Raw genomic sequence first — 14,633 nt, forward strand, 5'->3', positions numbered from 1 at the left:
ACAGCAGGAGGCTGGTCCATTCGGCTTAGTCACATACCTCTTTCCCCTGCCACGATCAGCCAAGATTGAATGAACAGTAGAGAAACAGGGAGGAAATTTAAATATGCAATAAGGCATTAGTTGGGACAACTGGATTTATGGTGTATTATATATAATTTATCTATACTGTCAATTTTCATTTAGTAGTGGGAATGATTAATTGAGGTCCTTGATAAATCGCTTTTATGTAATGTTGTGTTTTTTTCCCCTCCCCGTCTACTTTAGATCTGGAAATAGAGGACACATGAGAATTAATGTAATTTTCCAACAGATGAGTTTTAAAAGTTATTAGATTTAATATTTTAAGTCTTAGGTTTAAAACAAGCAGTGATAGGTTTGTTGTACCCTGAGAAGATCTTGGAATCTTCTTTTGGAAGGGTTGGATGGCTTAAAGTCTTTATAAGTTTGAGATTTAATTAGTCTTGGAATCTGTCGGTTTATCAATCAAGATGAAAATTCTGATAGTAATTAATATAAAAAGGAAGCTGGACTTCTTTAATGTAGGTTGGAGAACTGACACGTTGAACAACACAGAATAATTCACTTCTTCCACTGCATTTAGCAACCCAAGAAATCGAAGCTTAAAAATAAAGACCACAGTCTAAGTGGAGTAAGTTACAGTGAGAAATTAAAGAAAGATGGTCCACGTTCCACACACCAAATAAAACCAATAAAAACAACAGCGTTGGCAACAAAACAACCACAAAAGACCAAAAAAAACCCCTTTTGTGCGTGTGTTCTGGACAGTGATAACCATACGCTGCTTGAATAAGTATCTGAGGATACTTACCTCTTTTGCTCCTTGAAAGAAATAGCTGGAAACTTGGGTGGAAAACTCAACCACTTTTTGGTTGGTATAAACAGTCAAAACTTCTTGCAAAACTTCCACTGTTTTTTCTTATTTTTGAGCCCAGGTGAAAGAATACGGGTATTTAGGCATTGTAGATGCAATCTGGCAAAGTAGAATCAGTCTGCAACCTTAGCTAAAGGGCTTTCGAGACATTCCCCACCACGCCTGCTCACCTCTGCATGGTGCTCCTCATTCTGCTGAAGAACTTCAATGACTAGTTCGGCCAGACGTATAGTGTCTTCAAGCTTTTTGGCAGGAGTGATTAATCGGCCTACATTTTCTGTAGTACAAGAATTTGTGTTAAGATTCAGAGAAAGCAGCAGGCTAGTTTGGTGGCCTTAGAACACGTGGATAAGAAATGTCAAATAGTTATCCATTTTTATAAGAGTCTCATGCAAATGTTAAGTGCCATGTATTTAGTAATGAGCAAACCATAAAGCCATTTATTATTACTCTCACCATCGTCATTATAATACATAGTAGGAGAAAAACCAGTGCTCCAGCTTTAAAAGTGCATATTCAACTCTATGCAGTCTTGGACATCCCATTTAAAATTTAGTGACCCTGTGCACACGTTCTTTAAAGACAGCATAAATGCACTATCTTCTATCACTCTCCAGACTGTGTTCGTGTTACGTGAAGTGGGAAGAGATCACAGAAGCTGAATCTTGATCGCAGCTCTATTTATTGTCTGTATTTGTCACTATGTATTTGATATGGGAGTATCGTTTTCCACTATAGGTCTGCATGTTGAGAGGTGTGGGGACACCCATTGAGAGAAAGCCCATTCAAAGGTTTCATGTTGTCCAGGGAGGGGACTGTAGAGAAAAAGTACACATTCCTGTGCCACTGGGTAGCTGGCAGGATAGAATTATTAAAAGGGTGTTGGGGTAGATTATTGGCAGTTTGTGACACTGGATAGTGACACTGAAATTTCAAGCAGTAACAAAACACTCAGACTTGGTCTTTGTTTTTTGTGTCCACTGTGTTGAAAGGGTGATTTTTCCCCCACACGGTTCACAAATAACTTCTGGCTAAACTGCATCCTCTGTCTAGAGTTTGGCAATGCCTTATGATGCCAACAACGATATATTTTTTTATCCCTTGGGGAAAAGAGAAGAATTTAAAAGCTAAAGGGCCACTTAGCCCCTGAAATTACCTCAGTTCCTCCAGTCTGATCTTACCAAGAAATGTTCTATTTCCTGTTGTTGTTGTAAGGTGGTGTCAAGCTGATTTTTGACCTCATGTGACAGATTAGAACTTCCTCATAGGGTTTGAGGGTTTTGTTTGTTTGTTTATACTCTATAGGGTTTTTGAGGGTGTACATTTTTCAGGAGCAGGTCAAGTTTTTCTCCCACAGAGCTGCTGGGTAGATCTGAACTCCTGACCTTTGGTTAGCCACTGATAACAGTGCAGGTTCCTTTATTTCTTGCTTAGCACCCTTCAGAACTTGAAGATGGGCATCAGTTTAATGAGAATGATGATCATTTGGGATGATCCTAGAAGCAGGCACATAGCCGTGTAAAAGGATTGCTGAAATAGTTTTCCCTCTTCAGCTGAAGGTGTTGGTTTCAGGGTTTTGGAGAAAATGACCTGATACTTCATAGGAAGTTTTAAAAAAACGTAATTCTTTCTATCTTCTTCTTTTTCCCCTTTTCCACAGGAAAAGGGAGTTTAAACCAAACCCTAGCCAGTTGTTATTGAGTTGACCCAAAATCATGGTGCCCCTATATATGTGCTTTGTAAGGTTTTCAATGATTGACTTTTCAGATGTAGAACAAAACCAAATGATAATAAATACTCAGGTTTCTTTTTTTTAAAAAAAGTCATCATTTCTTACACAAGTGAAGTGTATTCAGATCATCAGATCAGTATTTGATCATCAGAATAAGTTCAGTGGAATGGTATGCACAAAGAATCCTTCAGCCAGTGGGGGCTAAGAGTACTAGATGGAACTCGGTAAGATTACTTAAGCTTTGAAAGTCTCACTCCAATGAGATCAGACCACTATGTCAGAATGGGCTTTCTGGCCCCAGGTCACTATTGTGTTCTAGTGGAAATCTGGCTGGAAATGGTTATAACTTAAAGGTGAGAAATGGCTGAGAATATCTGATCTGCAAAGTAGGGAGATGTGAGAAGCTTAGATGCTAATAGTTAGTTCAGTATCTGGTCCAGAGAGTTAACTATATTGGGAGAAAGAATGAATGAAAATGTTCATGTCTGTGCTTTTTGGGAGCCCCTAGGCTATTTATAATTCCATAGTAGATTATCACAATTTCATTAGCAAACTTTCAGGCATTTCTACAAACATACTGTGTATATATGTTTGGGTAATATGTGTAGAGTGAGGTATTTGCATTTTGATAGTAAATATGCATAGGCTACTACTTTTTTATTAGTTGATATTCACATTTACACATCAATTTGCAAATTCCTCATGCTAGGCTTATTACCCATTTGACACATACACCTACAAACACACATCACACACTTACATACATTTTCTATAACCAGACAAGCCTGCACATTAACACAAATCTGCAGGAAGTCCTACCTGAGGCACATCTTTGAAATCTCTTGCTTTACAAGTAGACACCATTGTTCTTTTGGGTGGAATATTCACCAAATCCAGAGGTGTTCTAGCGGCACATGACATATCATGTAGAAGTGAAATAATTCCCACCAACAGTTTTATGCATTTTATAGACAAACTGTGAGTGATTTTTATGTTTGGAGAAATCCAAGATGCTGAAGCTGAGAGTCATCTGAAGATTTGCATTAATATACAAGGCTCTTAGATTGACTACAATATAGATCAGTGTATACACATAGAGTATACACGTGCACACAGCCACTTTATGAGTATGTGCACGTGTACACAGATACGTGTTTTCCTGATGTATATATACAGACAGTATGTTTAATAAAACCTTTTCCCAATTTTACTTGAAAGTGTGGCCATTAAAGTAAACAGGTTAAGAATCCTTTAATCCAGAGCACTTGATCTGCCAATTAACCCATGTACTCAGACTTTGATCTACTATTAATTAGCTCCTATTCCATTATATGTAGTTCAAGCCACTTTATTGAACCACAGGACTATTTCTGCCTTCATTTGCAAAGCTAATTTGCTAGTTAAATGGCAAAGATGTCATGAAAAAAAATGACTTCTCTAAGATGTTGTCTTTAAAGAAAATATTGTGCAAAATTCTCTGGCAACTCCTCCCTCCCCACAACAAAGATCAAGAAATTGTCATTAGAAATTATTTTTGTCGTCAATTCTACTGTATCGAAAGGTATTTAGATATTCCTAATTCCCAACCTTGTACTAGCTGGAGCACTGATGAAAGGGAACTAAAAATAGAGTATACTTAAGAAACATTTCATACGACAGAATTGAAGCTCATAACATAGAAAAAATTGTCATGCAAAATGTTAGGCAACAACAATGTTATTTTGTGCTGACATTGAGATTTGAAAATGTTGCATATGTCAGACATTGCTAGACGAAAAAAAATGTGGACATTTGGAAATAAATGCTCTCTTTTGAGTCTCTCAAAACCTACAGCATTCAACTCGAGAGCCTGATCCTCAGTTTAATATTCCAAACCGAAATTTCAAGAAGAAACGACAACAGAAAAGCGAACTAAACTAGAAAGCTGCCGAGTAAAGGAACGGTAGAAGTTTACAGTACTTGATTTTGGCCTAGGCATGCCTTTGAGCCTCTGATATAACATGCTGGTCTGCGTTTGAGTGGGTGGAGGAGGAGGAGGCCCACGAGGCGCCAGGGAAGCTGCTCACGTAGGTGAAGAGAGACAGTAAAAAAGTAAAGAGACAACGTGACTTTAACAAAAGGTGACAAGAGGACGAACTCTGAGAACAACAACCCAACAGGCAAAAAAACGATCAAACGCAAACAGAAAGCTGCTGCTTTCTTGGTGTTACTTCAACATTACAGAGGCGTGACATCCTTTGACAAGGAACGAGACTCTTACCAGAATCACCAGAACAATCTCTACTGAGACACTCAGAGGCTGCACGCACTCACTCACTGAGTCTTTGTCCAGATGGATAGAAATGAAAGATGGCGGCAGCATCACCGACCCAAGGGAGATAGACTTTGGTACAATAAAGGAACAACTATGTGTCAAACATGACTTCTTTTTTTTTTTTTAGATGATGAGAAGTTTGACATACTGATAGTTGGGGAAGCTGGCTTCTCCTCAATCTGCTATTCTACACACTCTCAAATGCGCTGTATTAACCTCTCTGTGCTTCAGCGTCCTCTTCCTCAAATTGGGAATCTTAAATATAATTTCTGTCTACCTTGCAGGATTGCTGACAGGAGCAAATAAAAAAGAACGTGTGGGACAAATCTCTGTAAAACATTAAGACCCTCCACTCATTTACTCTTACCTCTTCACTGTGAGGAGGCAAGAATGAACTGCTTTCCAAGAGCAAATGGAGGGCCGTGATTAGTTCAAGTGAGCTGGGAAATATTCTTGCTCCCTTTGTGGAATTTCAAGATGCAAAAATCTGTCATAGTTGGTTGGGTTTTTTTTTTAATTTTTTGGGGGGGCTGGGGGAGAAATGTGTGGTATCTGATTGTTTCCAGCTCATTTAATTATTTTCAATTTGGAATTCTCATGGCTTTTATATTGTGGGTTGAATCATATATAAAAACTTGCCAGCTTATCAAATATGTTACTTGCTATTCCAAATGTTAGAATACCATAATCAGCACTTGACCCATCTGTCATGTGATTTACAATATCAGCACAGCAAACATCCTATAACAATAGCCTCCCCTTCGGTACAGGCTCCGAGCATTCTCAATGTCTACTGTTCGCTCTCTCTTTAATGAGTGTCTCATTAACCTTGGACCTGCTCCTTCCTAATAGTTCTGATTTATAAAGCAATCTGTATGGTGAGAGGGACACACTCCATTGCCAAGTTTGCTTCTTGGTTTGCCTGAATTCTTAATTGAGAAAAGGCATTTTACTGTAGGTTTATAGGAAATGCAATTCTAGAGGCATTAATGAAAACCCATTGGGAAATAAAGAGACATATTCTGGCAGAAGCATCTATAAAAAGGAAATGTTATAATAATAATAATAATAATAATAATAATAATAATAATAATAATAATAAAAGGAAACATTGATGAGATTTTTGTTGTTGTTGTTGGACCATCTTTGTATTTTCAACGCAGGGTTGCAAAAAGAAAAAAAATTTAAAGTGCTTGTTATTGAAATTATTTGTTTGGTAAGACTATATATACAAAAAGAATTTGGGGGAAATCATTCTTAAATGATAGCTATTGAAAGGAGGGCATCTACTAAGGCTTTCGTGAGTGAATACATAAGTGCTCCGTATTTTAAATTTTGTTTAGATCAGGTTTTCTACCTTTAGCTCTGTTAAAGTTAGGCACAATGCTGGTGACACAGCATCCTGGCATTTCCAACAAGTGTGTTACCTGACTATGCAGTTCTCACAGCAACCCCTTACTCATGCACACCTTTAACACTGAACCTGTGTGGAGAACCAGCTGATCTAGTGGTTCATAAATAACTAAGCACCCCCTGGGCTGATCTGTAACCTGTGAGGGAGCAGATACATAGTCACTTCAATGGTTCTTGATGAGGCATTCAGAACGGGCTCCCCTTCTGCCAACTGTCTGTCCGGAATTCTGACAGGGAGGTTTGCCACCATAGAACAACACACTCCCTATTTTTTTTCCCCCTCAAAGAGCAAAACAAAAACATCATACCTTGGTTTCCAACTTCATTTACCCAATTACCATTGCTCATGTTTACACAATTAAATCTGCTTGGCTTCCAGAAAGAGAGAGAGAGAGTTAAATGTAACTGCGGAAAAACAAAAAGATAATTCCTCAGCAAGCTCGGCTTAGCCAAGGAAGAGAAGTATCCAGGCGGGAGAGACATTCCAATTAGCCCTCAAATAACCTGACCATCTCTGCTTCCAGCAAGTGAGCTGCCAGCCCCTGAAATCTCACACAAGATTTGGATGTCAATGATAGAAGATACACTTTTTAACCATTTGCAGCCTCCTAATGTGTTGCCACAAATATTGGTGTTTGTAATGTGCTTTCATTGAAGAGAAGTAGGCTGGGTAACTTGGCTTGCTATGATTTTGGGTAGGTGGAGGTAAACCCAAAAGTTAAAACAGAAAGCTAAGCAGACGGACTTCATCATGCTTTCTGGAGTGCTGGTGACCTAATGTGTTAATACATTGTGTTGCTAATGGAATGGTCAGCATTTTGAATCCACAGGTTGTTCCATAATGAAAAGAAGCTTCCTCTCATTTAAGATTTACAGCCTTTGAAGTCCAGTAGAGGGTCACTGTAAGGCAGATGGACTCAACATCAGTGGGTTTGTGCCGCCCTAAAATGATGGCTAGAGGTGCTCTGGTGGCCTAGCGGCAAGAAGCTGTGCCGCAATCTTGAATACATGCTGTTCGAGTCCACTGGCTGTTCTGAGGGAGATGGATGGGCCATTTCCTCCTGTGTGATTAACTGCCTCTGAAAACCCTCTGGAGGGTCAGCTATGGGTCAGTTCTGACTCAATGGAACAGAAGAACAACAACAACAGAATGATAGCTCCCTGGACCACAGACACAGAGTTAAAATTTCATTGATTAATCACCTAGACCCGATCCCTTTGTATCTTCACTGCTCTCATTCAGGAGATGAAGTTCCTATAGAGTACCAAGTGTATGTTAATAAACACAAATGAATTTGGAACATCTTCTCTGGTCTTTTCATTGAAACTGTCTTTGATGCTTCCCTGTTCATACATGGTGGTACGGCCTGCCCAATCTACCTCCAGAATGCCTCTAGGTTTTATGCCCATGGTACTAGATCCCTGTGCTGACACTCCTGCAAGGGGGGCCGACATGTGATTTAGGTCTCATGATTGTCACCTAAACAGTCACTAAGGCCTCCGGGCTTGACGTTGGTCCCTTTCTTGCTCTGCAAAGTTGTTCTCCATGCAGCAGCAGAGTGATCTCCATGAAGTGACTGAACTTGTCACACCCCTGCTCCCAAACCTCCTAGGGGTTCCCTGGTGCTTGGAGAGCAAAGGCCCAATTCTGTTCACACCGCCACGTGGGCGCTCTCAGCCTGTTGTTTCGAGCTGCCCGAGTTGGCTGCTGATTCAGGGCGGTCCTGTACACAATGGGATCAGAGCGTGCGGACCCGAGGGTTTCTGTTGATGGACTTCCTGGAGTAGATGATCAGGTCTTCCTTCCTAGTCCACCTTTAGTCTGAGAGCTCCACTGAGCCCATCTCAGCCCCACAGCGAGTCCTAGGCCCCTTCTGACAGATGAGGGCCAGAAGTGCAGGAGGTTGGCCAGCCAGGCATCTACTCATGTCTCCCACGTGAGAGCAGGGAATTCTAAAGCAGACCCATCACTGCCTTCTACCCACAGCCCTCAAAAAACTCAAACTCTCTGCTTTCCAGTTAGTTGTTATTCACAGCGAGCTTCCAATGAGTGTCTGAGGTTTTCAATTTTAACGGGAAGAGACTGCCTGTCTTTTTCCTGAAGAAGAGCTGGAGATTCGAACTGCACAGCTTTTGGTTAGTGGTGCCACAAGCGACAGACTATGCCACCACAGCACCTTCGCATTGCCCTAAGTAACAAGAAGTTAGAAAAATGTCTGTCTGTCCTTCCCCAGTGAACTCTGCATTTCATGGACTGAGGATAGTGTGGCCTCAGGCTGGGCTTCAAATATGTATCAGTGGAAAAGAATAGTCAGTGAGTCCTGCACTATGCAACACCTTCATAAAAACTCACACCGTCTATGTCTGTAGCATGCCGATGAACTGTTAAAGTTGTATCTCTCACCCCTGGTAGTAGGCTGTTTAATAAATGCACTGAGCTGAGCTATGAGTAGCAAACATTGTAACTTAAACTTCCGAACTGGAAAAAGTCTTCAAGTATCTTAACGAAAGAATTAAAATTATTTTAAAAGAAAATTAAAATACATTATAACCATAAGGAAGAGATAATGCTATTCTTACACTTTTCTTTAACAATTTGCTATCTCTATATCCCAAGGTGGAGGCAGGCTCTTGTCTTAAGGCTGATGTGTTACATCAAAGAAACCTGAACCAGTAAAGTACCTGGATCAATTGCTACAGCATCACCTGAGACTTTGCTAAAAATGCAAACTCCCAGCCTCGTCCCAAACTTGCTGAGTGAGAAACTGTACCTCAGCAACTTCCCTGGGATTTATACCAACATTAACATTTGAGACACCCTACTTTGAACTCTGATAGATGTCTATTTCTGATATCAAACAGCGAGAAATATTTTGACATAGAAAAAGGTTTAAAAAATTACAATCATGAGCGAATAATAAAAGCTAATATGCAATAGGTGTTTGTTCACTTTGTGCTGGGCATTGTGATAAGAATTTTAGCTGAAATATTTGTTCTCATTTTCAAGATAAAGTATTATTAGTCTCTTTTTCCTCCCATAAGGTAAAAGCAAGGATAAAGGTAATCTAAATATTGATAGAACAAGTCCTAAGTGCTGGTGGCTTAGGGGTAGGAGTTCCTCTGCTAACCCCAAGGTGGGTGGTTTGACTCTACCCTCTGCTCCTCAGGAGAAAGATGGGAATTCTCCTCCTGCGTGATTTACAGTCTCCGAAAACCCACTGGAGGGTCAGCTAGGAGTTGGTTCTGACTTGACAGCACACAACATCCGTAACAACAACCAGAAGAAGACGTGCTTAGGCTGGTTCTGGCTGTTTTCTTGGTGTTGTGTTATGTGACTCTGACGCATGGACCCCAGAGACATCTGCTGTCACATTGGAAGCTCAGATCAGTAAGGGGATGATGGGTGGGGACATATTCTTTGAAGGTAGGGTGGAGACAGCTCCCAAGTTTCTTAGGAAACTAACTACTTGTCATCAAGTTGACAAGGACTCTCCACCAGATGCTCTGCTGGTGAAAGAGGGACAGCCTCCTCCTGTACCAGTCAGATCCAATTTGATGGTACACACACACACACACACACACACACACACACACACACAGAGAAATAAAAAATAATTGTAAAAAAGTTGACACTGACTCATGATAAACTCATGTGAATCTGAGTAGAATTCTATTTCTTTTTCTTGCTAAACACACTGCTAGGCTTTTCCTCAAAGACTCCTCTAGGTGGACTTGTGTTACACCACCCAGGGATTCTCCTTAGGACACGAGGGTCACTAACTATGTGTCTCATCTTAGAACCAGCTCCTCTCTTTCAGGCCTGCATTTTAGCATCTGCCTAGTGAAGACTCGGGATCACACTACTGACAAGCTAGCTGCTTTTTAGTCTTACAGTTTTATTGTTGGAAAATTAGAAGTGTTTCATAGTATTGAAATTGAAGGAGTCAGCTTTGGGCTGTTGTTGTTAGGTGGTGTCTAGTGACATAGCAATCTATCGACCACAAATCTGAGCCCTGTCCTGTCCTGTGCCATCTTCACAATCACAGACACACTCAAGCGCATTGCTGCAGTCACGGTGTCAATCCACCTGGTTGAGGGTCTTCCTCTCCTTCATTGCCCCTCAACCTTTCCAAGCATGATGTTACGCTCCAGGGAATAACCTCCTAGCAACATGTCCAAAGTATGTGAGATGAAGTGTCATCATCCCTGCCACCAAGGATCACCCTGCCTTTACCTTTTCCAAGACACATCTGTTTTGTTCTTTGGTGGTCCATGGGATATTCAGTACTCTTCTCTAACGCCACAGTTTTGGGTTAAAGAGGCCCATTTAGAAACTCTTTTTCTGTAACTAGCCTGCTGTATAATGTTGGGAAAGTTACTTATTTAGCCTGTCTCTACCTTAAGGTCCCGATGTCCAAGAGTGGTTTCCATGTCAGTGAGTGTAAAGGGCATACTTCAACATTTATGAAATCACAATGCATCTACATTTGATAGGATATCACAGACTGGCAGCATGATTTCTTTCTTAGAGGTACAAAATTCAATGATGTATCTTCTAATTGATGGCATCTCAGGTTCAATAAAATATAGTGAACTATTTACGTAATACAGCTGCTTCGAGGAATAAGATATGCACATCAGTAAAGACTTCTTAGCCCTATTTGCAGATCATATCATTGGGATGCACAGGGGTTTCACTGGCTGACTTTCTAAAGCAGATCCGCAGGACTTTCTTCCTAGTCTGTCTTCATCTGGACACTCTTCTGAGGCCTCTTCAGCATCATCAAATCTCAAACTCACTGCCGCAGAGCTGGAATCGACTTCTAGAAGAACCTGCATTGAACTACTGAGGCTGTAAATGGCACAAAAGGGTGGAGTGCCATCTTTCTTCTGTGGAGCTGGGGACAGACTTGCACCACCAGAGAGGTGTGGATTCTGGGTTAGTAGCACAACCACACCATCAGAGCAACACAGAGACTACCACTGATAATGGCTGTGCAGTTCAGGATTGGCTGAGAAGCAAACTCAAGTCTCCCATATAGAAGGCATGGATTCTACCACTGAACCACCAATGCATATTTGAAATTACCAGTAAATGATGTTTGCCATCACAAGCAACATATTTCTTTTTCTGGTAAAAGAAATCTTGGTTTTAAAGTTGTTCATTTGTGTCATAGTTTAAACACATCTTCTCTTTCTTTCAAGTCTTTCTTGGTCATGGTTCTTGAGACAAGCTTCTCTTTGCCACCTTAATTTTTACTGTTGTTGTTGTTGTTAGGTGCTGTTGAATTATCTGTGACCCATAGTGACCCTATGTGCAGCAGCTCTGAACCCTGCCCTGTCCTGAGCCAGTCTCATTAATTCCCATACACCAACCCCCTTTGCCCTAGTCGCTGTATCAGTCCATCTCATCAGGGGTCTTCCTCTCCTGCACTGTTTATCCACCCTTCCATGTATGATGTCCTATCCAAGGACCGCTTTCTCCTGGCCACATGCCCAAAGTTGGTAAGGCAGTGCTTCAAAATGCTAGCCTCCAAAGGAGAGACTGGTTTCACTCTCTTCAAGACAGACTTATTTATTTTCGTGGCAGTTCATGGTACATTCAAGACTCTTCTTCAGCACCACAATTTGAAGGCATAGATTCTTCTTCTGTCATCCTTAGTAACTATACAACTCTGAAGCATAACAAGTAATTGCGAAGACCATGGCCTGGATTAGGTGCACCTTAGTCTCTAGACTGACATCGTTACTTTTCAGTACTCTTGAGAGGTTCTGGATAGCAGATTTTCCAAAATATTTTGATTTCCTGACTGCTGGTGTTAAAAGTGCTAGTCCACAAATAATTTGGGCTTGGAAACTCTGATTTCTGAATCATTTAAACAAAAAAAGGATGAAAACATTTGCGTTTAGTCTCTTGTGTCTGAGCCATGGAGCATGAGATAGTCTGCCTCTTAAAATGGCTGATATCTGGTGAGGTTGGGATTCACCCTGTTTCATTCCTTAGGAGAAGAGCAAGGACCTAGCTGGCTAGCTTTACACACTGTGGGTTGAGGTGTTCAGTTCTGTTTTGGGTTTTAAATTTTTTTTTATTTTTTAATTTTTTAAAAATTAATTTTAATGAAAGTTTACAGAGACTTTGGATTTCCATTAATTCATTGTTGAACTTTTCTCCCTGCCCAACCTCCATCCCCTCCCCAGTTCTTTCTTCTCTTTGAAAAGTAAAAGAAAAATTCTTCCATTGTTAACACAATCCCTCCTCCCAAGTCCACTCCACTATGCAGCCTTCATTCTTGACTCCTGTCATGACAATAATACCTAATCGCATATCCCTTTTAAACAGTTCTTTCCCTCATCTGTCTCAATACAGTATACATAATTTATCCCATCTTTCTCAGTCTCCCCCCCAACCCCCATGTGAGTCCCGTTTTACAACAGTGGCACTATGCAGTATTTGTCCTTTTGTGACTGAGATATTTCACTCAGCATAAAGTTCTCCAGGTTCTGTTTGTTTTTATGGCAAGTTTGTCTCTTTCTCTACTCTGGCTTTAGGACATTTGGCTGCATGTAGGAAAAGGTACAGCACCACAATTCCACAAAATCTGCTTGGAAGTCTTTGTGGTGGACATGGAGTGCTCTGGTTGGCTTTAGTCAATGGGGGAGAAGATAAGCACTCAATCTTGGGCAGATCCAGGGAATTCCAACTACTCATGGAAAGGTTTCACAATAGAAGGATTTTGCCAATTATTTGGGTCAAGACAGTAGTTTTCTATCTTTTTGATGGTCTTCCTATGTAGATATTTTTGGTCTTATCCACTGAATAAATGGATATTGTCTGAACACCCACCAAAAGCTTCATGGTAGAAAGAGGCAAAAGCACACTATCTGAATTGAGTCAGGCTCGGTTCAAATTCTAATGAAGAAAGTAATAAACGTTTTTGAACCTTCGCTTCTTCATCTGTAAAAGTTGTATTACTAAATCCTTCTTTATGAGACTTAAACTTGAAAATCAAATTCACTGCTATCAATCAAGTTGATTCTGGCTATGAATGACGAGACTAAAATACAGATTAAAGGAACTAATATAACACCTTTAACACAGTGTCTGGGCCCACAGGTGGGCCACCTCTGTCTGCCTCGCTGTCTATCTTTCTGTCTTTTTGTGAATACTTTGCATATTTTAAGAAAACCTTTTTCTCCTCCTTCAAATTCCACTGGAATCGCTCTGATGCTCAGGAAATTATGCAAGTATTTAGCCAAGAACTGAGGCAAAACAGCAGCAGTAGTGAGTGTAGACTTTCTCAGAGATTGCTGGGCTCAGAACGTGTGACAGTTGAAATGGAAATGTATTTAAAAGAAAAGAATTCATTTGCAGAAGTCACAGTTTTTCTTTCATGGAGAAGCAGCCTTTTGCATCCTTTTTTTTTTTTTACGACTGTAATCAAACTGAACATTTAATTCCTAATAATGCCACTAGACAGAAAGCATAAGGCCACAAAAATGCCATCTGCAGGGTCCAGTATCTGCCTGAAGCACAGTCCGAGTAAAGGCTGTTTGCATTCTAGTCCTCAGTGGTCCATTCTAGTCTGGTTGGTAACTGTGACTGTGGCTTGCTGCCTCTGTACATGGTTATATATAACCATATCCATGTACTTCTCGGTATTCTCTAGGGACATTGGGAATTGGGGGTTGTGGGGGTGCTAAAAAAGGGATGTCTTCTTGGTGGTGTTGTTAAGTGCAATTGAGTAACCTGCGACTCATAGTGACCCTATGTACCCTGAACCTTGCTGTGTCCTGAGCCAGCCTCACTGTCTCCCACACACCTACCCTCATTATTCTAGTTACTGTGTCAATCCATCTCACCCGGAATCTTCTTCTCCTGCACTGTCCTTCTACTCTTCCAAGCATGATGTCTTTCTCTAGAGACTGGTCCCTCCTGACCTCATGCCCAAAGTATGTGAAATGGAACTTCAAAATCCTTGTTTCCAAGGAGCAGCCTGGTTTCAGCCTCCCCAGGATAATATATTTGTTCTTTTGGCAGTCCATTGTATATGTTCAATATTCTTCTCCAGCACCCCAACTCAAAGATCTCAGTTCTTTTTCTGTTATTGTTGGTCATTATCCAGTTGTCTGATGATGCATGGCAAGTGATTGCAAAGACCATGGCCTGAATCAGGTGGACCTTAGTCTCCAGACTGACATTATTGCCCTTCAGCACTTTTGAGAGGTGTCTTACAGCAACTTTCCCCAGAGCAATTAGTCTTTTGATTTCTTGACTGCTTGTG

The 14,633-nt window shown here is 40.7% G+C and overlaps 1 protein-coding gene across 1 annotated transcript in view; it reads right to left on the reverse strand.

The window, feature by feature from the left end:
* CADPS (Ca++-dependent secretion activator) overlaps positions 1 to 14,633 on the reverse strand; it is a 560,788-nt gene that overhangs the window by 142,415 nt on the left and 403,740 nt on the right. The window contains exon 19 of the mRNA XM_006893865.1: positions 1,063 to 1,169. Within this exon, the coding sequence (XP_006893927.1) occupies positions 1,063 to 1,169 (107 nt within the window). The remainder of the gene's footprint in view (positions 1 to 1,062; positions 1,170 to 14,633) is intronic.

The sequence above is a fragment of the Elephantulus edwardii genome, unplaced genomic scaffold, assembly GCF_000299155.1.
Source record: "Elephantulus edwardii isolate Elephantulus edwardi_28Jun2011 unplaced genomic scaffold, EleEdw1.0 scaffold00132, whole genome shotgun sequence".
NCBI classification, from domain to species: domain Eukaryota; kingdom Metazoa; phylum Chordata; class Mammalia; order Macroscelidea; family Macroscelididae; genus Elephantulus; species Elephantulus edwardii.